This window comes from Coregonus lavaretus, assembly GCF_964263955.1.
Source record: "Coregonus lavaretus genome assembly, chromosome: 23".
Classification (NCBI taxonomy): domain Eukaryota; kingdom Metazoa; phylum Chordata; class Actinopteri; order Salmoniformes; family Salmonidae; genus Coregonus; species Coregonus lavaretus.
The window spans coordinates 28562464-28586223 of NC_140010.1; the positions used below are offsets into that span (position 1 = coordinate 28562464).

General features: G+C 42.2%; 1 protein-coding gene across 1 annotated transcript; it reads right to left on the reverse strand.

Moving 5' to 3' along the window:
- Positions 1-303: 303 nt before the first annotated feature.
- On the reverse strand, positions 304-21327 carry LOC311098689 (zonadhesin-like; the record flags this gene model as incomplete). Its single annotated transcript, XM_084139227.1, has 22 exons — positions 304-422; positions 2385-2514; positions 4872-5290; positions 6735-6891; positions 7013-7221; positions 8120-8419; positions 8503-8587; positions 14767-15029; positions 15378-15515; positions 15642-15713; positions 15824-15908; positions 16020-16282; positions 16536-16673; positions 16773-16826; positions 17263-17528; positions 17729-18030; positions 18470-18856; positions 18952-19148; positions 19290-19845; positions 20357-20604; positions 20913-20953; positions 21251-21327. 22 exons carry the CDS (start codon positions 21325-21327, stop codon positions 304-306), a joined length of 4506 nt encoding a protein of 1501 aa, XP_083995353.1.
- Positions 21328-23760: the final 2433 nt, after the last annotated feature.

The following is a 23760-nucleotide window of genomic DNA, read 5'->3' on the forward strand; positions in this document are numbered from 1 at the left end:
CTTTAAAGATGTAACATTTCCTTACAATAAAAAATAAGAATGATCATTAGCTTTTTCCCCAAGTAAGTCAAATATACTGTTGGTTAAGAGATAGTGGTTAAGAGATAGTCAAAAGTGAAACTTGAGATTCGACAAAGGTGAAATGAGAAGTGACAACTGAGGGAGTTCCTAATATGGATGCCATACTATACACCATACACATGATATTGCAGACATTAACATGGTAGTGGTAGCTAGTACTGTCTCTGTGACTTCATGCCTCTCCATGTTATGCTCAGTCTGTCCTTTTCAGCACTCTCCAAATTATTTGACGCTCTTGGCCTGGTTACCGTTCGGCTTCCTCACGTAATTCTTCTTCTTGTCATCAAAGTTGCCACATAGGCCTCCCAATCTCCTCTTGTAGATGTGGGGCAGGATGATTACTATGGAAAATAAATACATGGATGTGAGTTCATTCTGTCAGTATGTCTATGTTCTGTAACAGTTTACTATATATCATAAAGCATTTTACTGTATATCATAAAGCAGTTTACTGTATATCATAAAGCAGTTTACTGTATATCATAAAGCAGTTTACCGCATATCATAAAGCAGTTTACTGCATATCATAAAGCAGTTTACTGTATATCATAAAGCGTACAATACACATCTATAGCACATCATACACATTACATTTTATGGCACATCATACACATACAGTACCAGTCAAAAGTTTGGACACACCTACTCATTCAAGGATTTTTCCTTCTTTTTACTATTTTCTATATTGTAAAATAATAGTGAAGGCATCAAAACTATGAAATAACACATATGGAATCATGTAGTAACCAAAAAAGTGTTAAACAAATACAAATCTATTTAATAGCCACTGTTTGCCTTGATGACAGCTTTGCACACTCTTGGCATTCTCTCAACCAGCTTCACCTGGAATGCTTTTCCAACCATCTTGAAGGAGTTCCCACATATGCGGAGCACTTGTTGGCTGCTTTTCCTTCACTCTGGTGTCGGGGGATTGTGGAGGCCAGGTCATCTGATGCAGCACTCCATCACTCTCCTTCTTGGTAAAATAGCCCTTACACAGCCTGGAGGTGTGTTGGGTCATTGTCCTGTTGAAAAACAAATGATAGTCCCACTAAGCCCAAACCAGATGGGATGGCGTATCACTGCAGAATACGGTGGCAGCCATGCTGTTTAAGTGCGCCTTCAATTCTAAATAAATCACAGACAGTGTCACCAGGAAAGCACCCCCACACCATAACTTATGGTGGGAACTACACATGCAGAGATCATCCGTTCACCCACACCGCGTCTCACAAACACACGGTGGTTGGACCCAAAAATCTCAAATCTGGACTCTAGACCATAGGACAAATTTCCACCGGTCTAATGTCCATTGCTCATGTTTCTTGGCCAAAGCAGGTCTCTTCTTCTTATTGGTGTCCTTTAGTAGTGGTTTCTTTGCAGAAATTCAACCATGAAGGCCTGATTCACACAGTCCCCTCTGAACAGTTGATGTTGATATGTGTCTGTGACTTGAACTCTGTGAAGCATTTATTTGGGCTGCAATTTCTGAGGCTGGTAACTCTAATGAACTTATCCTCTGCAGCGGAGGTAACTCTGGGTCTTCCATTCCTGTGGCAGTCCTCATGAGAGCCAGTTTCATCAAAGCGCTACATGGTTTTTGCGACTGCACTTGAAGAAACGTTCAAAGTTCTTGACATTTTCCGTATTAACTGACCATGTCTTAAAGTAATGATGGACTGTTGTTTCTCTTTGCTTATTTGAGCTGTTCTTGCCATAATATGAACTTGGTCTTTTACCAAATAGGGGTATCTTCTGTATAGAAGGAAAGAAATTCCACAAATTAACTTTTAAGAAGGCACACCTGTTAATTGAAATGCATTCCAGGTGACTACCTCATGAAGCTGGTTGAGAGAATGCCAAGAGTGTGCAAAGCTGTCATCAAGGCAAAGGGTGGCTGTTTGAAGAATCTCAAATATAAAATATATTTTGATTTGTTTAACACTTTTTGGGTTACTATATGATTCCATACGTGTTATTTCATAGTTTTGATGACTTCACTATTATTCTACAATGTAAAAAATAGTAAAAATAAAGAAAAACCCTTGAATGAGTAGGTGTGTCCAAACGTTTGACTGGTAGTGTATGTGTTTGGATTGATACAGTATGTTGCCTTTCTGCAAGCTACGAAAAAAGGTATAAATGTTAATGATATTATTATGATGATATCTGTCCACAGATAAGAGACATATTGGGCAGTAAACACTGTCTGTACAGCTATCTTACTGTCCTATTATCAGAGAGACTGGTGAGATACCAAAAATGTAAACTCTCCTTTGGCTGTGATGTAACAGTGGTGTTACCTGCTCTGCTGTCTCCATCAAACTCCACGGAGAGGCCAAAGTCTGTCTTCAGGTAGATACGAGAGGAGGTCTCCAGAATCCTCAGACCCCCTGTTGGGGAGACAGGGGCATGCGTGCTCCTACCATCCAGCTGGAGAGAGGGAGCGTGGTGGGGAGAGAGAGAGAGAGACGGAGAGAAAGGAAGGAAGGAAGAAGAGAGGGAAGAAAGGAAGAATGGAAGGAAGGAAGGAAAGGGCAAGAGATCATATGTTCAACGTAATTTTGCTTATCTGTCAACAATAGAGGGCAGCAACCAATGAGGAAACAAATAATTGGGCTAAAAGTTAATCTGTTGTTACAGTGGCAAACAAAAGCAGCCAAGCTTGAAAGACTGTTACTGACCCAATGCCAATAAGTCAAAATGTGCTAGCAGTCTACTACACACATATATTTCTTGGGAAAACAATTATTTCACTGTAGGAATATAGCTATGATTTAATAGGTCGACTTAGGGCACAAAACATTTTCCAACTCCGCCCCTTTCTCAATTTTCTAACAGAAATGGGGTGTGCCTTTGGTGGTTCATCGATGTGTCATTCTGTTCATGCGCTCTGCGACCGACGTAGCTAGTTCGTTAGCTAAGCTAGCCACTTTAGTTAGCCAGTAACCTAACATAGCAGGCGTAAAAGAAACACCTGAAACTAGATCCCCTACATACTGGTCTTGACGAGAAGAAAAAAACTGTTGAGGGAGGTTCTGTTCAACCAATCCGGTAAATGTGGAGGAGTTAAGATGGAGTGTTGCCTTGTTAACGTCTAAAAGCGGAAGTCACGTCACAGGCTCTCTTTCCATTTCCCATGAAAACTGGAGCATCCGGTTGTTGGGGACTATGCAGAGGCCAGCTAGCCACACAGCAAACCGGGAACATTCCCAGAACATTAGCTAAGATTCCCATTAAGTTATAGTTAGGGTTTTATCTAACATTAGGATGATAACATCCCAAAAACATTCAGAGAATGTTTTTGATCAAATCTATTTATTTATCAAAAATGTTTTAGATGAAATATCCTTGGAATGTTCTCCTAGCATTCACTAAAATGTTGTGCACAACATCTGTAGCTCAGTTGGTAGAGCATGGCGCTCGCAACGCCAGGGTTGTGGGTTCGATTCCCACGGGGGGCCAGTATGAAAAATGTATGCAGTCACTAACTGTAAGTCGCTCTGGATAAGAGCTTCTGCTAAATGACTAAAATGTAAATCTGTAACAACCACCACAGACCATTCCCCCAAAGTTTGTATGTTTGTATAAAACATTTAGTTGATGTTGCAAAAACGTTCCTATAACACATTTAATCTGTTCTTTAAAAGGTTCCCAGAATGTTACATTAGGTTGTGGGAACAGTCTGGTGGGAACATCACAAAATATATGTTCCCAAAACACAAAAACTGTCCAGTTGTGCTGACATTCAGATAATGTTTGTATCAGGGTGCACAAAACTTTATGATTTTGTTATGCTCCTGTGATTTCTATGGATGTTTACTAGATTACTTGTAGTTTTTCATGTTGTCTGTCTGTAATTGTGTAATGACTTGGTGCTGCCTATCTTGGCCAGGACGCTCTTGAAAAAGAGATTTCAAATCTCAATGAGCCTTTCCTGGTTAAACAAAGGTTAAATATTTTTTTTTTTTAAAGCATAATTTTTTTTATTTAAAGCATTAAATGACCTAGTATGATGGTGCATTGATCAGCTATTTTTGCGTTTTTGCTCAAAGTCGACCTTTAAAGGCATCCAACGTATTTATGTCAGTAGGCCTAGTGAGTGTGTTTTAAGGTCAGGAGGGAAATAGGGAAGAAGTGAAAAAGTTATATATGGCTAGTTCTACATTCCTCTGAAGTTTAATGTACTACAACCCTGTCATGAACCATTTATCTTATCACACCTAGCCAGTGGCTATGAGGGTCAGGGTGAGACACACAGACGCATGCACATACTATAGACCCGGGTTCGATCCCGGGCTGTATCACAACTGGCCGTGATCGGGAGTCCCATAGGGCGGTGCACAATTGGCCCAGCGTCGTCCGGGTTAGGGGAGGGTTTGGCTGGGGTTGGCTTTACTTGGCTCATCGTGCTCTAGCAACTCCTTGTGGTGGGCCGGGAGCCTGCAGGCTGACTTCGGTTGTCAGGTGAACTGTGTTTCCTCCGACACATTGGTGCGGCTGGCTTCCAGGTTAAGCGGGTGGGTGTTAAGAAGCGCAGTTTGGCGGGTCATGTTTCGGAGGACGCATGACTCGACCTTAGCCTCCCGAGCCCGTTGGGGAGCTGCAGCGATGAGACAAGATCGAAATTGGGGAGAAAAAGCGGGGTAAAAAAACAAAAAAACAACCATAAAAAAGACATGGGGTAACAAATCAGAAAGAACATTATAAATAATGTGTAAAGAGGAGTACAGGTTAAGAATGGCCTTATAATTGCCGGATTACATAACGTAGAAGTCCTAAATACTTACAACAAGTTTCCTGTTCTTCCTGAACTCCACTGTGTGGTTGTAGACTCTGATCTTCAGCCCTCTGAGTCGCAGACGGCTGTTGTTCTCTTTTCTATCTTCATCACCGTCCTCATCGCTGTGATCATGCTTGTCTTCATTGTTCTCGCTTCTCATGCTGTCTTTATGCTTGTCATCCTCATCACTGCTATCACCATGACTACTGTCACCATGGCTACTGTCACCATGGCTACTGTCACTATGACTGTCATCACCATCCTGGTTGATGATGTCATTGATGGCCTCGATGTAGATGTCTGGCTGGTTCTTGGACAGGCCTGTGGCCTGGACCAGAACGTAAGAGTTCGTGCCCTCAAAGTCATGCTTCATGTTGTTAAATGTTCTGTACTCCGAGTCTCCCTTGATAGAGCACTCACTGAAGTCTTGAACGCAAAAATAGAAACAAGATTAATACCATAGGAACAACATGTGGTGAGAAAACACATACAGTGACTTGTGCAAGCATTCACCCCACTTGGCATTTTTCCTATTTTGTTGTCTTACATCCTGGAATTAAAATCGATTTTTGGGGGGTTTGTATGATTTGAATTACACAACATGCCTACCACGTTGAAGATGCAAAATATTTTTTTATTGTGAAACAAACAAGAAATATGACAAAAAAACAGAAAACTTGAGCGTGCGTAACTATTCACCCCCCTAAAGTCAATACTTTGTAGAGACACCTTTTGCAGCAATTACAGCTACAAGTCTCTTGGGGTATGTCTCTATAAGCTTGGCACATCTAGCCACTGGGAATTTTGCCCATTCTTCAAGGTAAAACTGCTTCAGCTCCTTCAAGTTGGATGGGTTCTGCTGGTGTACAGCAATCTTAAAGTCATACCACAGATTCTCAATTGGATTGAGGTCTGGGCTTTGACTAGGCCATTCCAAGACATTTAAATGTTTCCCCTTAAATCACTCAAGTGTTGCTTTAGCAGTACGCTTAGGTTCATTGTCCTGCAGGAAGGTGAACCTCCGTCCCAGTCTCAAATCTCTGGAAGACTGAAACAGGTTTCCCTCAATAATTTCCCTGTATTTAGCGCCATCCATCATTCCTTGAATTCTGACCAGTTTCCCAGTCCCTGCCGATGAAAAACATCCCCACAGCATGATGCTGCCACCACCATGCTTCAATGTGGGGATGGTGTTCTCGGGCTGATGAGAGCTGTTGGGTTTGCGCCAGATATAGCATTTTCCTTGATGGCCAAAAAGCTCAATTTTAGTCTCATCTGACCAGAGTACCTTCTTCCACATGCCTTTTGGTGAACACCAAACGTGTTTGCTTATTTATTTCTTAAGCAATGGCTTTTTTCTGGCCACTTTTCCGTAAAGCCCAGCTCTGTGGAGTGTATGGCTTAAAGTGGTCCTATGGACAGGGTTATCTTTGGTGTCTTTGTTGCCTCTCTGATTAATGCCCTCCTTGCCTGGTCCGTGAGTTTTGGTGGGCGGCCCTCTCTTGGCAGGTTTGTTGTGGTGCCATATTCTTTCAATTTTTTAATAATGGAATTAATGGTGCTCCTATTTTGTGTATGTCCATTACATGAAATCCAAATAAATATCCATTAAAATTATAGGTAGTAATGCAACAAAATAGGAAAAACGCCAAGGGGGGATGAATACTTTTGGCACTGTAGATAGGAACTATGATAGAAAACAGTGAAGGTCTATGAGACTTAACTGTTCTGGATTTGGTTTTAGAAAACTAGAGAACTTTAGGCCTTGACAGAGGTCTGTAGGTGATTGGCATTGAATGCAATTGAATGTCTGTTGAGTTTATGGGAGCCAGTTCCTAAGAGAGTCAAGTTTCTGAGAAGTGTGGCCTACCTGTTGACTTGCAGAAATACTGTCCGGCTTCATTCTGAAGACAGATGGCATCCCCATCCCACTCATATTCATCATCGCAGTCGATCTCCCCCACACCATCATCTTCAACACATTCACACTTCTGATGGCAGTGCTCAGTGTACCAGCTCTCTTTAAACTGAAATGAAAGTCCATCTTTAAAGTCATTACACTGCAGATTTCACACATGTAACTATGGGCACTGGGGCTACACCAAACATACTTCTAAAGCAGTTCTCATTGTGTGCTAGGTTACTTACGTGATGGCTGTTGCCATTGCTGTCCACACAGCCACACTGCTGGATGGGCACACACACCCTCTGTTTGAGCACAAAGCCGTCATCACACACACAGCCCTGTATGCAATGCTCGTCAGAGTGGCAGTCGGGTGGGCCGTGGAGGTGCTTACAGGTGGGCTGGCAGTCGGAGATGCAGGGGGTGAAGTGGCTGTTCTTTGGGCACGATGGTGCTAGAGAGCAAAGAACAGATGAAGAGTTTATTTCCATTAACGCTCTATCCACCAATTCTTCACCAGAAATGATTTCTTATTATGGGTAAATTGATGTGTGTAAAATATTATTGTTCTCAGATTTTTCATTCATAGGTTTTAGATGTGTATGAAAATGTAAACATTCTTTGGGTGCAAATGCTATATATCCATTTGCTTAGCTGGAATGTAATGTTTGTATCCTGTATATTTGACTGATGTGTGGTTGTCTCACCTAGCTATTTTAAGATGAATGCACTTACTGTAATTCACTCTGGATAAGAGCATCTGCTTTACTAAAATGTAAATGTTTTACATACAAATCTCATATTACTGTATTAAATATATTTTTTAAACATTAAATATTGATGTCACAAATGTATCATTTGTACATTTCTTTATAAAAGATGTAGTAATTTGTTACATTTCACTGTGTAAAACCTAGTAGTACTACTTATTCTCTGAGAGTGAGGCAGATATATAGCATTTAGCAGAAAACATGATTATTTGTCTCTCTGAAATGAAACCAAGTGATAGATTTGAAACAAATACATGTCTGTCATTGGCCAACCCCATGCCATGATTAGATAGTGAAAAAACACACCAATCTCTTTCATAATTTCTTTAAACAATAAAAGCTAATTTACCAACATTTCTGAAAATGGATATATAGTGTTTTGAATTAAACTCTTCAAATATAATGTTGAGTGTATAGAATATGTAGCACACTGACTGCAAGAATAAGTACAGATTACATTTTCTTTGTACTTAGTGTCTTTCCATTTGTAAAATACAGATTGTATAACACTTGTGTTAGAGAGGGGTCTGTAACGAATGAAGATTGTAACTTTGTGTTATCAAAGGGCACATAAAGACTTACTTGGTCTTGCTGTGATGGGCGGTTGTGGTCTTGCAGTTGTCGGTCTTGGTGGTCGTGCTATTTCAGTTGTGGGTGGTGCTGGTGTTTCTGGTCTTGATGTTTCTGGTCTCATAGTTGTTGGTGGTTGTGGCCTAGCAGTAGCTGAGGGTTTAGGTGTCATGGTTGAGTTAGTTGGAGCTGGTGCAGTGGTTGTTGGTCTTAGTGGTACTGGTCTCATGGTAATTGGAGCTGGTGGTGGTGCAGTGGTAGACTTGTCTACTGGCACAGGTTTTTCGGTTGGTGTTGTCGACTTAATCAGATCTAGGGATATCAACATTATAACAATTACCCCAAATGTGGTTGTGTTGTTCACCAATATGGACTGTGGAGGGAGTGACCCTTACCTTCACACTGTCCACGATGCAGAGAAACATCATCTATAGCCACATCAGATTGATCAGTGGTGCCTCTTCGGCCCTCGAAGATGATCTGAGTTCAAAGTAATAGCCAGGGAGAAACATTTATAACAGCGGATATATAGTTGAAGTCGGAAGTTTACATACACCTTAGCCAAATACATTTTAAACTCAGTTTTTCACAATTCCTGACATTTAATCCTAGTAAACATTCCCTGTCTTAGGTCAGTTAGGATAACCACTTTATTTGAAGAATGTGAAATGTCAGAATAATAGTACAGAGAATTATTTATTTCAGCTTTTATTTCTTTCATCACATTCCCAGTCGGTCAGAAGTTTACATACACTCAATTAGTATTTGGTAGCATTGCCTTTAAATTGTTTAACTTAGGTCAAACGTTTCGGGTAGCCTTCCACAAGCTTCCCACAATAAGTTGGGTGAATTTTGGTCCATTCCTCCTGACAGAGCTGGTGTAAATTAGTCAGGTTTGTAGGCCTCCTTGCTCGCACACGCTTTTTTATTTCTGCCCACTTATTTTCTATAGGATTGAGGTCTTTGACTTTGTTGTCCTTAAGCCATTTTGCCACAACTTTGGAAGTATGCTTGGGGTCATCGTCCATTTGGAAGACCCATTTGCGACCAAGCTTTAACTTCCTGACTGATGTCCTGAGCTGTTGCTTCAATATATCCACATAATTTTCGTTCCTTATGATGCCATCTATTTTGTGAAGTGCACCAGTCCCTCTTGCAGCAAAGCACACCCTCAGCATGATGCTGCCACCCCCGTGCTTCACGGTTGGGATGGTGTTCTTCGGCTTGCAAGCCTACCCCTTTTTCCTCCAAACATAACGATGGTCATTATTGCCAAACAGTTATATTTTAGTTTCATCAGACCAGAGGACATTTCTCCAAAAAGTACGATCTTTGTCCCCATGTGCAGTTGCAAACCGTAGTCTGGCTTTTTTATGGCAGTTTTGGAGCAGTGGCTTCTTCCTTGCTGAGCGGACTTTCAGGTTATGTCGATATAGGACTCGTTTTACTGTGGATATAGATACTTTTGTACCTGTTTCCTCCAGCATCTTCACAAGGTCCTTTGCTGTTGTTCTGGGATTGATTTGCACTTTTCGCACCAAAGTACTTTCATCTCTTGGAGACAGAACGCGTCTCCTTCCTGAGCAGTATGACGGCTGCGTGGTCCCATGGTGTTTATACTTGCGTGCTATTGTTTTTACAGATTAACGTGGTACCTTCAGGCGTTTGGAAATTGCTCCCAAGGATGAACCAGACTTTCTGAGGTCTTGGCTGATTTCTTTTGATTTTCCCATGATGTCAAGCAAAGAGGCACTGAGTTTGAAGGTAGGCCTTGAAATACATCTACAGGTACACCTCCAATTGACTCAAATGATGTCAATTAGCCTATTAGAAGCTTCTAAAGCCGTGACATCATTTTCTGGAATTTTCCAAGCAGTTTAAAGGCACAGTCAACTTAGTGTATGTAAACTTCTGACCCACTGGAATTGTGATACAGTGAATTATAAGTGAAATAATCTGTCTGTAAACAATTGTTGGAAAAATTACTTGTGTCATGCACAAAGTAGATGTCCTAACCGACTTGCCAAAACTATAGTTTGTTAACAAGAAATTTGTGGAGTGGTTGAAAAATGAGTTTTAATGACTCCAACCTAAGTGTATGTAAACTTCTGACTTCAACTGTATAGCAAACAGTTACAGTAAGCACATTTTGTCAAAGGGACCTTCCGGATGAATAGTGGTACACATGTCTGAGTTAGTCCAAACTCGTCTGACTTTTTAAGATTACAACACAGCATTAACAATGCTGCTTAAAGGCCCAGTGAAGTCAAAATTGTGTTTTTCCTGTATTTTGTATCATATTGCACAGCAGATGATGAAATGAACACTGTAGAAGTGTGAAAGATTTTGATCAGTGTTATTTCCTGATAGTTGCTGGTTGAAAATACAATCTACACAGGACCTTCTAATCAGCAGATTTGCATGGGCGGGAGATTTGGCTTTCTACAGTGACATCATCATGCGGTAAATTGGATAATATTATCTGGTTTATTCAGATCCTCATGAGCTTTTGCCGAAGCAGCAGCTATTCTTCTTGGGGTTCACACAAAAACATAAAACACGACAAGTAACAAAACACTGATAGACAAGAACAGTCACACAAATATAAAATACAACAATATTCAAACAATACTACTAAAGAATAATGTATGTAGATTGTGCGTGTTAGAGTGTGATAGTGTGTCTGTGTGTGTGTCATTTCACAGTCCTTATTGTACCATGAGATGTTGTTTTATCCATTTCTTAAAGGTAATTTTGCTGTTTGCTTGCGTAAATGGAAGGGAGTTCCATGCGATCATTTCTCTGTATTATACTGTGCGTTGCCGTGAATTCATTTTGGACCTGGGGACTGTGAAGAGACCCCTCGTGGCATGTCTTGTGGGGTATGTATGAGTGTCTGAGCTGTATGTTATTTGATTATGCAGACAACCTGGAATTTTCATCACAGTAATATTGATGTTAGTTCTTTAGGTGCAGTTAAGGGCAAGGTGTGCTGCTCCGTTTTGAGCCAGCTTCAGCTTTGCTAGGTCTTTCTTTGCTGCACTTGACCATATTACCAGCCAGTAATCAAGATGGGACAAGACCAAAGCTTGAACAACTAGCACAGTTGATTTTTGTGAACAAAACGCTTAACATATTTTTGTAACAGACATAGCCCTCCACATCTTCACAACAACTTTGTCAATATAACTTGACCATGATAATTGACCATCCAATGTTATACCTAAGAGTTTAGCTTCCTCAACTTGCTCAATGGTCACACCCTTTATACGAAGCTTTCATTGAAGAACACTCTCTGGGTTCTATTGGATAAATAACTCTCCAACCATGTGATGGCAGGTGATGTAAAACCATTGCAAGTTAGTTTTTTCAATAATAATTTATGATCAATAAGATTTAAAGCTGCACTGAAATCTAACAATACAGCTCCACTATCATCTTATTATCCATTTATTTTAACCAATCATCAGTCATCTGAAAAATAGCATTGTATTTGGTCAAACACAATTCTTTGCATCAGTCTACTAAAACAGGTAGCAAACTGATTGGGTGGCTGTTAAAGCCAGTAATGGGTGCTTTACTATTTGTAGGTAGAGGAATTACTTTAGCTTCCTTCCACACCTGTGGACACACACACACACACACACACACACACACACACACACACACACACACACACACACACACACACACACACACACACACACACACTCCTTAAGGTTAAAGATATAGCAAATAGGTGTGGCAATACAGTCTGCTACCATTCTCAATAGTTTCCTATCAAGGTTGTCTATACCTGGTGGCTTATCATTATTGATGGATAACAATAGTTTTTCCACCTTTCCCACACTAACTTGACCAAATTCAAAAAAGCAATCCTTCTCTTTCATTATTAGATATTTTATACAAAAATGTGATGGTTCACTGTTCAATGTTGTCATTTCACTTCTGAGTATTTCCACATTACTAGTGAAATAGTCATTGAAATGATTGGCAATATCGAAAGTTTTTAAAAAATAAATTACCCGATCAACGTCAATGAACAATGGAGATGAATTGGGTTTTCTGCCCATGATGTCATTTAAGGTACTCCAAAGTCTTTTTCCATTGTGTTTTATGTCATTCATCTTGGTTTTGTTAATATTAGTCTCAATTTACAGTATATCAACCAATCAACTGAGCAGCCTGACTTGTTTGCCACCTCTTTTGCATAATTTATTTGAACCATACCATTTTTCAATTTATCATCAATCCAGAGTACTCTAACAGTTCTCACAGTACATTTCTTAACAGGTGCATGCTTGTCAACAATTGGCATTCATTATTTTACAAATACTTCCAGTGCTGCATCTGCATTCACTTCCTCATACACATCAGACCAACATACATTTCATACATCTTCAACAAAAGAGTCCTAAGAAAACATTTAGTATGATCTCTTATAAATTACTTCAGGCCCAACCTTTGGCACTTTGGCTTTATATAATATAATAATATGCCATTTAGCAGACGCTTTTATCCAAAGCGACTTACAGTCATGTGTGCATACATTTTTTGTGTATGGGTGGTCCCGGGGATCGAACCCACTACCTTGGCGTTACAAGCGCCGTACTCTACCAGCTGAGCTACAGCTTGTTTTTGCCACAATGTTATGTTCACTACAGCCAATGGGAACTGATATTTATTTAGAGCAAAGCTCTGCAGCATTAGTGAAGATGTGATGATATTCATATGATGATATTCATATGATATGAACTTGCAACCACGACACTTGGCATGAGATCCTAATTAGCTTTACAGGAATATGGCTCTGAACATCTACAGCAACACCTCCCCCATCGCCATGCCTGTCTTTTCTGTATATGTTATATCCTTGTATTGCTACTGCTGTATCATCAAAGGAATGATCTAAGTGAGTTTCAGAGATGGCTTGTATATTAATGTTATTCAATGTTAGCAAGTTATTGATTTCAAGAACCTTATTACTAAGGCTACATATTGTATATTAATATGGGCTATTCTTAGCTCTTTCCTGGGTAGCTTATCAGAGATACATAATATTGAGATTTCCTTTTAAACATTGTTTGGCTAATAGAGTCAGTCTATCAGGCTCTTGTGAGTGTCAGTTGGTGTGTGTGTGTGTGTGTGTGTGTGTGTGTGTGTGTGTGTGTGTGTGTGTAATGTTGGGCTGAAGCTACTGACCCGGAAGCTTGGCTCTCTCACTCCTCTCAGGCTTTTGGGAGGGAGGTTGGACAATGAGCTTGTCAAAGTGGATTTAAGTAATGCCCCCACGCTCTCTGGCAGCTTTCATAGCTGGGATAAGTTATTTCCGCCTCTGGCGCACAACTTCAGAGAAGTCCTCCTGAGGAAGATGTTGGTTCCTTTGAAGTTCTTGGCTCTCTCCAGAACAGCCATCTTGTCCTTAGGAACTTGACCACTATCGGCCTGGGTCTGTCAACTGGGCTGGATACAGGTTTTCCAGACCTGTGGGCGCACTCCACCTCAATCTTTCTATGATCCTATAATTTGTATCTCTTTCTCCTCAGACTCTGTCCAGTTCTCATATGGAGTCTCTGGTATGCCATCCACAACAATGTTATTCCTCCCGGATTGTCCCTCTAGATAGTCTGTTTTCCCAGTCATTTGTAATAATGATTCACAGACAGTGCTGATGTCATCTCGTGTGGACTTACAGTTGATTGTAATTTTGCTGCAAGTCTCTTTCAGGACATCCACCTCTCCCTGGGAGAACTGAACACTTATCTTAAGGTCTTGGACCTCTCTGGTCAGATTGCCCATTATTTTGTTAGTTGAGTCCACCAGTATTTGGACAAAGCTCCTGAAGCTATTTTCCTGTTACTGTAACAATTGCTTGTAGACATATTTTTGTTGATTTAAAATATCATGCAGCTGTGATAGCAAAACACTGTCCTCTCCATTACTCCAATCTTCTTTATCTTTGGGCGGCATGATAGTAGCAACATAGGCTAACGCTGGTACTCCATGCAATTCCAGCCAGCACAGCTCGCAGGGCCGATGGAAAAAGCAACAAATAGCAGAGATTTAAACAGTCACAAGCCCAGGACTATCCACGGTCCCAGCCACAAGGGCTAACCGCTTTGCGGGCTGTGTTCAAACTGTCAAGGGAACCTGGCTAGATTAATAGCTAGCAGCTAGTCTAGCTGCTTCGCCAAGCAGCAGCTCTTCAGACTTTAGGGTTTGGCTGTATCCCGGGACAGATAGTAGCAGTCCCAGCAAGTGATCCAAATTAAACAGGTAGGCTAGTAACCTATTTGATTTCAAGGACTTTTTCAGAAACGTTCAAAACAACAAACCGAACTCTCTCTCGTTCCGCTTTCAGCATGCGCCAGGCTCTGATGATGTGGGACCAAAAACAAAGAGAGTTCCAAACCTCTCTGCCAATGACAGCGAGTTTTCAGTTTTCCCCTCCCCACTCAGACCACTTGTAGTCAGTCCTAGCAAAATTATTGCTTGAGGCATATTTTTTTGCTAAAAAGCTATTTTGCCAATTTTAATGGAAATCTATTACCGTAAGGTACTTCATTGTTACCATAAAAAAACGGCTGCATTGGACCTTTAATGTTCCAACCTCCAGAGGGAAGATTAAACCAAGACCACACATAACATAACTCACTCACCTGGAAAGGTCCAGTGGTCCTGAGGTCCAGCTGGGCTAGTTGCCAGGAGTCTCCCTGATTGTTCCTCTTCCACCATACCCTGTCGGCGTAGCGGTCCTGGAGTAGGTAGATGTGCAAGCCCATGGTTTTCGCTGAACCGGACATGTGGTACCAGAACTGCAGACACTGAAGACCGGGGTCAGAACACTCAGAGCTGAGGAGGCGAGCCGTGTCTCCGTTAGACACACTGTTGGCTTCGATGTACAAGTAGTGACCAACTGAACCTGAAGATTATAGGCAAGAGTAGATTAGATAAGATTAGAGATATGGTCACAGATTAAATTTAGATAGCAGTAGATTTTATTAGGGGTTCTTTCTGGAGTTCATACAGCAATGGGACAGGTCAGATTGTTTATGTGAGGATGTAGGTCTTGCAATACAGCCATTGAAGTTAATGGAGCAGAAAGAGTAGTACAGGGTAAGTCCTTTAATCCAATTTTGACTTTCAGGTTTGTTGTTTGAGCATTAGAGTTTTTGCAATCGTTCAGACAAAGCATTACAATGTCCAACAATGACAGCAATTAATATATTTTGTTATTCAGTTTGGGGTAAAAGTCCTAAGAGCACCCTACTTCCTTGAGTGTGGTCAGCTGATGGCCCAGTCATCGCAGTGGGGGTGGAGCCACTGTGCCTTGTCCAATCAAAAACATCCGTCATCAATTGGGTAAAACTGCAGAGGTCCTGCTCGAAAGTGCAATCGAAGTTGCAGACTGAACGGGGAACATGGGAAACATTTGTAAAAGTCAATGTGTCCAAAATTATAACACGTTATTCTGAAGTACCATAGAGTTTTTTTTTTTTTTTCATAAGAAAATGAGTCTATAGATGTAATATACCTGGGTGTGGGAAAAATGCTCCTTCAACTCGGGGAGGAACTGAAGGTCCTCCAATACCACCTGTTGAGGAACCTGCCAGAGGAAGCAGAGGAATGGCATTGGTCATAAAGGGTAAATGTTTCCTCATCTGACATCCAGTGTTTAGATGTAGCATGCGTCCCTATGATAGTTACAAAGTTCACCTGAACATGATCCATACTGGATGGAGACGTCGTCAAATGCCACGTCAGACTGAAGGTCAGAGCCTCGGATTCCCTCCATGATGATCTGAAACAGAGCCATTTTGTGTTGGGTGAAAAACAATCTCCCCTCTCTTGGTAAAACCACAATCATTTCACACTATTTAACCCTCTAAAAACCTCTGATACCTTCTCCTACCTGGAATGACCCATCGATATTGATATCCACTTTTGCAGGATACCATGTGGCGCCCTGGTTGTTGGCTTTGGACCACAGTTTCCTGTGTCTGTCGTGCTCGTCAAGCTGGTAGACATTGAGAATCATGGCCTTGGCCTGTCCGTACATGTGGTACCAGAAGTGCAGGCAGTATTGGGTCGCCCCTTTTTGGCACTTAGGGCTTATCATACGGGCAGAGTCTCCGTAATACACACCATCGCCCTCAATGTACATGTAGGAGCCACCTGACCAACAAACACACACAGACACTCTTTATCATCATGACTCCCAGCATATTAGCTCTGAAATGGCTAGCTTCCATGGTGTCTATGGTGTCCACTATGTAGATAGGTATTGATATATCACTGTTTGTACAAGTCGATAGGCTACAACCATGTATTGTCGCATTCATTGAATAATGTGCAATCTCAGAAACAGTGGATGATGCACTTTGGTCATTTCAGATTTTTTTGGGGGCACAACCATGTAACCTCTCACCTCCTGTGGTATGGTCCTGGGTTGGCCCTGTGAGGTCAGACGGGGTTGGGCCTCTCTGTCTCCTCCAATCAAAACTGTCCTGAACAATTTGCTCCCACCCACACTCGCTGTTGTCAAAGTTGCAGTCTAGAGGACAAACTGTAGGATGCCATAGAAAACTCAGTCACCAAATAAACCAGCTGGTATCAAAGGAATGGAAATGCTGCCATTGGAAAATCATGTGGTCAACGTTCTTACATTTCTTGTCAGGTGTAGTAACTGGTGGTTTTGTGGGAGGGCCAGGTAGACTATCTGCAATAATAAGACAGAGCAGGGTTTTTCACAGGAACACATTGGACAAGCCTCAGTTGGATGGGAGGAAGGGGAAAGTAAGAGGAGGAGGAGGGGGGAGGGGAGTAAAAAGAGGGCAGGAATAAGGGATGGAAGAGGGGAAGGAAAATAAGAATAGAGGAAGGAATGAAGAATCCAAGTTGAAGACCACAGCAAAAACCAAAGTGTAGGATGATGGATGGGGTGAGCAACCTCCATACAATCATAGTACGGTGTTGATATTAGGACAGCCTCACCGTAGTAGTGGGTCTATTACCAAATGTAAGTCAGATTAAAACCTAATGATTGGCTCTACATTAACTAAACCCAATCCGTCAGCATCATCATCATTGCCATCATCATCCTCAGCAGCAGCAGCATCATCATTATGAAAACAATCACACCATACCACACTCACCACAGGCAGTGTCATTACACCAGGGAGGCAGGGTAACATTGGCCACCTGACAGGCGGTCACGTAGGACTTCAGGGAGTAACATGTCACATGCATGTCCCCGCCGGAGGCACAGTGGTCGGACATACAGCTGTATATGTAGGACGTGGGGTGGACAAATGGGTGGCAGGGCTTGAAGGTGTCACGCAGCAGCTTGGAACACTCCTGGTAGCCCTGGTTGTCCAAATGGGGGTCACATGGTTGGGGGGCAGGTGGGGAGGCAACACAGCTAGAGGAGAGGGGAAATGAGAGGAGATCAGTGGTGTTATGTATTGGATTTATTGATATGTTAAAAGATTAGTGTTGATGATACAATGACGGTTCCGCATTTTTCAGTTGATGGCTGGATACGCTTATCCACTACAAACGTAATGGTAACATAATGTACAGTATGTTACCGTTATGGTTCAAAACATCCAACCCACTCACTGATCGTCCTCCGGACTCTTCACTCTCCAGCTGTTGGCGAACGTGACCACGTTGGTCTCGGGTTTGGTGCCATTGGGGGTCAGGAAGTCATCCCCCTGGTCGTCAGAGTAGGTACCACAGAGGCCGCACATCTCACCCTTGTAGCGCTCGTCCAGCTGCAGGAAGAGCCTGTGATGATCATCCAGCAGCATCTGGAGGCCAAAGGTTGTCTCCATGACAGTGTACTGCTTCTTCTTGTACAGCTTCACCTCGCCGTATGTGCCGTTTACTGCAATAGGAAGATGCTGCCAAACATGGTTCACCTGCAGTGGAGAGTAGGGATGGGTAGGGCAGAGTAAGGTAGAGTGGAGCCAAGTAAAATAGATGACAGTAGAACTGAACTGAATTAAATTGAATTGTTGTTTAGAGTAAAGTATGTCTCCACTGTCTCATTGGACAAATTGTAGAAACTAAAGTACACTGAACTGTTGCAAATACAAATAAAAACATAGAAGTGATAGGTATAGTTAGATTCTCTAGTACTAGTCTATATAGTTTATTTGACCTGTTGTACCAAAGCGACACAGGGAAGTGGGGAGGGGGTGGGGGTTAATAGGAGGGCAACGTCCAGTGGGTCAGCAATGCATGTTAATGTAACAAGTAAATAATAGGCAGAATCTACCGCACACTCAGAGCTGATTAGTGAAAGTTCTGGAGGCATAAATAAATATTATTTCAAAATGTCGTAGTTTTCATTCTTACAGTGGTGCTGCAGTTATCCATCTTCAAATGCAGACCGTTGGTCTCCAGAACCACTGCGGCCAGCTTAGCATTGCTCTCGCTACCCGGGTTCCAGTTCTGTCCCGTCACTGAGAACTGGACGGGTGTGTGTGTGCCGCATGTCTTGGCCAGGGTGTAGCTGCAGCCCCCCTGGAAGGTGTATGCCTTGCCGTCAAAGGTGATATAGTGGGGGTCTCCGTAGACGCGGCAGATGGCCGGGGTGGAGTGGAAGCAACCTTTGACCCCCTCTTTGACCTTGCACACCTCGTCAGCCGCGCAGGAGGAAGCAGAACACTGGAATCTGCCCCCGCCCCCGCCCATACACTGGCACACACGATCACACTCACCGTCCATGAACGTTGCTCCTTTCTGAAAAAAAGTGAAGAAAAGAGATGTGTTTGTGTGTGTGTTCTTACTGTCTGTCTGTGTTGATATTTTGCTATCAACCTAAATCTATTCCTTACCTCATAGTGCTCTCCGTTCATCCAGCAGCCACAGTCCTCTGCAGAGACACACCTCCCCCCACTGAGCTTGAAGCCCGGGTCGCACTCACACCTCTCCTCACAGCTTCCACATGCCCCTTGGGTGTCCATACTGGAGCAGGCCTCAGGGCAGCCCTCAGCACAGGTGTTGTAATGGCTGTTCGCACCACACTCCAGGGCTGGGGAGGGAAGGAAAGGGCAGAGAATTTAGTCAAATGTCTAGAAGGCTATCGTCATCATCATCAAGTTGTTTCCAACTTCAATAGTTAATAACAGCAGGATGGTTAGTAATCAAAAGAGGAAACCATAAAACAACTTACGACACATAGTCAAGTTCCTCCAGGCAGGTACGAGCCCCCCGGCCTTGAGGCACATATCAGCATAGGACTGCAGGGCCTCACACAGCACCTCCAGGCCACCACCTGCTCCACACATCCCCGCCACACAGCTCCGGAAGTAGCTCTCGGCTCCCAGGACAGACTGGCATTCTGCGAAGGGCCCGTGCCTGGAGACCAGGGACCCACAGTAGGGCTCGCTAGAGTACTCTGCCTCCTCCATGGGGGGACACTCATGGGGGACGACGGTTGACTGACAGGCCTTCTGGCTCTGCCAGCTCTGGCCAAACGTGGTAGCGTTGGGGGCCTCGGAACCGTCAGCTGTGCGGTAGTCATCGTCACTCAGGTGGTTGAAGTTCCCGCACATGCCGCAGACTTTACCGGAGTACGAGGCAGGGACGGTGATATGGACGGCACAGGTGTCATCGTAGGATACAAAAAGGTTGAAGTTAGTCTCCAGGATGATGGAAGCAGCATTGCCTCGGATGTTGATGGTACCACCGTTGAGGCTCAGTGGGAGTTTCTTCCAAATGCCGTTGACCTGAAAACATGATAAAGATTGGTTTGCTTCAAAGACTTTGGTCTTTCTTTGCCGTTCACACAGTAATCTACGGTAGCATGTAATAAATATTTACCGGATCAATGTGTTCAATACTTTGGAATAGGGGACAAAATACAAATCCTCTTATGTCCCATATAACTTTCAAAAACCTGATAAGGTTTCATATTCTTGTACATTATTGCGTAAACCAACTCTGAACTTTGTTGTACTGTAGTAAATACTCTTTCAGTTGATCAGTTCATGGCAGATACAGTATATGACCTTTTAGACCCAGTGACTAACTAAGTTTAGCACTATTATGCAGTGACTGTACAATTACTCAATTACAAATAGCACATTTTCCTGGGTCTAGATACATTACCTAACATTAACGTGGCCAGTTGGAATGTGAAAGGCCTAAATCATATGTGAAAGTGATTAGAACCAATAAACCATTATAACCCATTGTATAGTGAATAAACCTTATAATAACAACCAATATTGTACTCACCATGACCCGGTGGTTCTGTCTCTTGTGCAAGGAGACCCTGAGGTTCTCCACCTCCACGTTGACCTGCAGAACAGGAGACACAGAGGAGTTCCCTCGCAGCTCGTTCTTCACCTCCACACTGAAGTGGGACAGGGGCGTCTCAGAGGGCGAGCACACCCGGGCCAGGACGTAGGTACAGGGGACAACGAAGCGGAAGTTGGCCCAGTCAAAGGTGCTGTAGTGGAAGTCGCTGTGGACAGTGCAGGTCCCTGAGAGAGAGCGAGCGAGAGAGAGAGAGAACAAGAGAGAGAATAATCAATTAAAATAGTAAAGTAAATTTTTGAGAAACCTATTCTTTGTTTAGGCTTTTAATAAATAGTTAATTTGGGGTGTGGATGACACTGGAATTAACAACGTAAACCGCACAAAGGTGTAGCCTATAAGTCAGACTGATGAATAGGTTGCTAGTTCTACTGACAAATCTCACTTCTCCTTCAGCAATCATTGTGTTGGTTTGAGAAAAATAAAAAAAGCAAAACAACACTTAGCATTCTTTCTCCTTCATACTATTTCATACCTGCATCTCTCATTGTAACTGATGATCTGTCACCCTCAACACTGAAAGAAGACATTAGGATCAAATCAAAACAGTGGGAGAGAAACTGATATCAAAGTAAAACACTTTATTGCTAGCCTACACATCAATAAATCAACATCATAACCTCTATGTCATGGTGCATCAGAGAACAAGTTACAAACTAAAGTTCAGCATTTTTATTATTAATACTAATGTTGACATAATAATAACTAAGACAGTAAATCGTAGAAGTGAAAGAGTAAGACACAGCCAGGGAGAGTAACTAAGAGTATGTTAGATGTTAAACAATAGACCAACATTATGACAGTGAGACTCACCTTCCGCAAGTCCCTGCCTGTAGCAGACAGAGGAGGGCTGCTGTAGCCAGCAACCCAGTGTAGGTGCCTCCTAGCATGGCTGTTCTTCTTGCTGTGGTCCCTTACGGAGGCTAAGATAAAATACTCTTTACACTGCCTGTGTAGAGAGAGTGAAGAGTACTGGAGTCTCACTCTAATTCTGACTAGGGAGGGGAGAGCGTGCAGACTTTTATAAGGGTCCTGGGGACCCAGAGCAGTGGGCGGGGAAAGGGGGAGGGACAAACAGGAAAGGACAGTTCAAGTTTATGGCGTCAAAAAGACATCGAATTGACAACATTGATTAAGACATAGTTACTGTAAAGGGTGTCAGCAACCAGTTACAAATTTAATAATTTAATTAAAGATTGCTGATAATCAAACAAAGCAGTTTTATTATGGGGAACCCAGACTGTTTTTCACTTCTTAGGAGCTAGCTAGACACATCTAAGAATCATAAGGTTAAAGGAACAGACAATGCATGTACTGTATTGAACTTGGCATCACTGCATGACACTTCCTCCTTGGTTAAAAAGTGAATCTGTTATTCAGAGACACCAGGGGTGGAAATCAGGGGAAACCAGGTTCTGTGAGTGAATTTCCAGCAGTAGAATTTAGCTTTACATTTAGCAGACATCCACAACGACTTACAGGAGCAATTAGGTTTAAGAGCCTTGCTCAAGGGCACAGACTTTTCACGTAGTCGGCTCGGGGATTCAAACCAGGTGGAGACCCTGAGGTTCTCCACCTCCACGTTGGCCTGCAGAGCAGCAGACACGGAGGAGTTCCCTCTCAGCTTGTTCTTCACATCCACATTGAAGTGGGACAGGGGGGGTGTCAGAGGGCGAGCACAGTCGGGCCATGATGTAGGTACAGGGGACAACGAAGCAGAAGTTGGCACAGTCAAAGGTGCTGTCGTGGGAGTCACTGTGGACAGTGCAGATCCCTGAGAGAGAGCGAGAGAGAGAGAGAGAGAGAGAGATAACAAGAGAGCGAATAGTCAAGTAAAATAGTAAAATTTTTTAGAAACCTATTCTGTGTTTAGGCTTTGAATGATATAAGCAAGTTTGGTAGTACTGTTTGAAATCAGAACTTTCCCTTTTCCTCTTGTCGTATCTGATGAATGGTGGTCATTATTGCTGTCAACAAAGAGTCCGTTATGCTGTATCGTGTTAGAGGTTTTTATTAAAATCACGAGGTTTACAGCATAAGTACAGACCCGCGGTGTCCGGAGAACGGCTCCTCCGATTGCTATGGCCGTTCTGACGTCTCATCGTTTAACCCCTATTTATAAACAATGCAAAAAGAGGGGTGGCTCCCTCTTCTGGCCAATCACCAGTTTACAACACACTTCCTGTCTATTATGTGACATTATACTAAACATTGCCTTTTGATACTAACATAACCAACATTCCATTTCTTCATGAAAAACATTTAACAAAGGCATAATCTTCAGATACGATATTCCCCCCTTCGAGACGAAATAAACGTCTCGAAAACAAACAGAATAGGATTATGACTATTAACCATTTATCTTATTGAGTATCTTTAACATTAAACCAAACACATTCTCCTCTAGAGTGTAAATACCTTTCTATGAAATACCTGTTTATGAAGTGTGAATACATTACTATGACATATGAAGTGTGAATACATTACTATCTTTATGAAGTGTGAATACATTACTATGAAATATGAAGAAATCTCTATGGAGTGTAAGAGCGAAAAACTGTCCGGCAGCCATCTTTTCAGATATCCATCCATCAATCAAGACAGTAAAATTCTCTCACGGTCCCTCTGCCCCAGGCAACCACCGTCGGTACTCCAGATAACCTCATTAACCATGTAAATGCATTTGAAACTATGATGCAATTAAATACACATGTAAGCCCCTGCAAACAAAATCCTATCCAATAACATCCATTGTACGGCTGGTCAACCCATAGGACCGTACAATGAAACTCTCCCTTCCTAGCCTCTCTGTCCCTAAACATTCACGAAATAAACAAAAACATCTAGGATCCTCCCATGTATTCAATAACATCAAACATCATTCTACAAAAATTAATCCCTAAGGCTATGACACAATTATGTATTACACATGTCTATATTTCATTGCAGACACTGGAATGTAGTCCACTACACTTCATCTCCCCGTAGTCCCCTCTTCCAATGGACTTGTTGATGATGGAATCAGCCACACCCTCCTTGTTTCATCTCCTCCAGTCATATTGTCCCTTCATATTGTCTTTGTTTGAGTATTTCAATCTCCACATGTTCCCCCAAATGCCTCTGGAATGAAAAGAAAAGAAACGACCAAACAGTATCTTTTGCAAAACAACCACTTTCAAATTAAACCTCAATTTCACCTAAGAATTTAAAAAATGATATATAAATGATGTATGAATCACATAAACCTATTCCCCCCTTTGATTCATAAATCATACCAACATCACCCCAATATTGAGAGAATTTTTTTTTTTTTGAAAAATCAT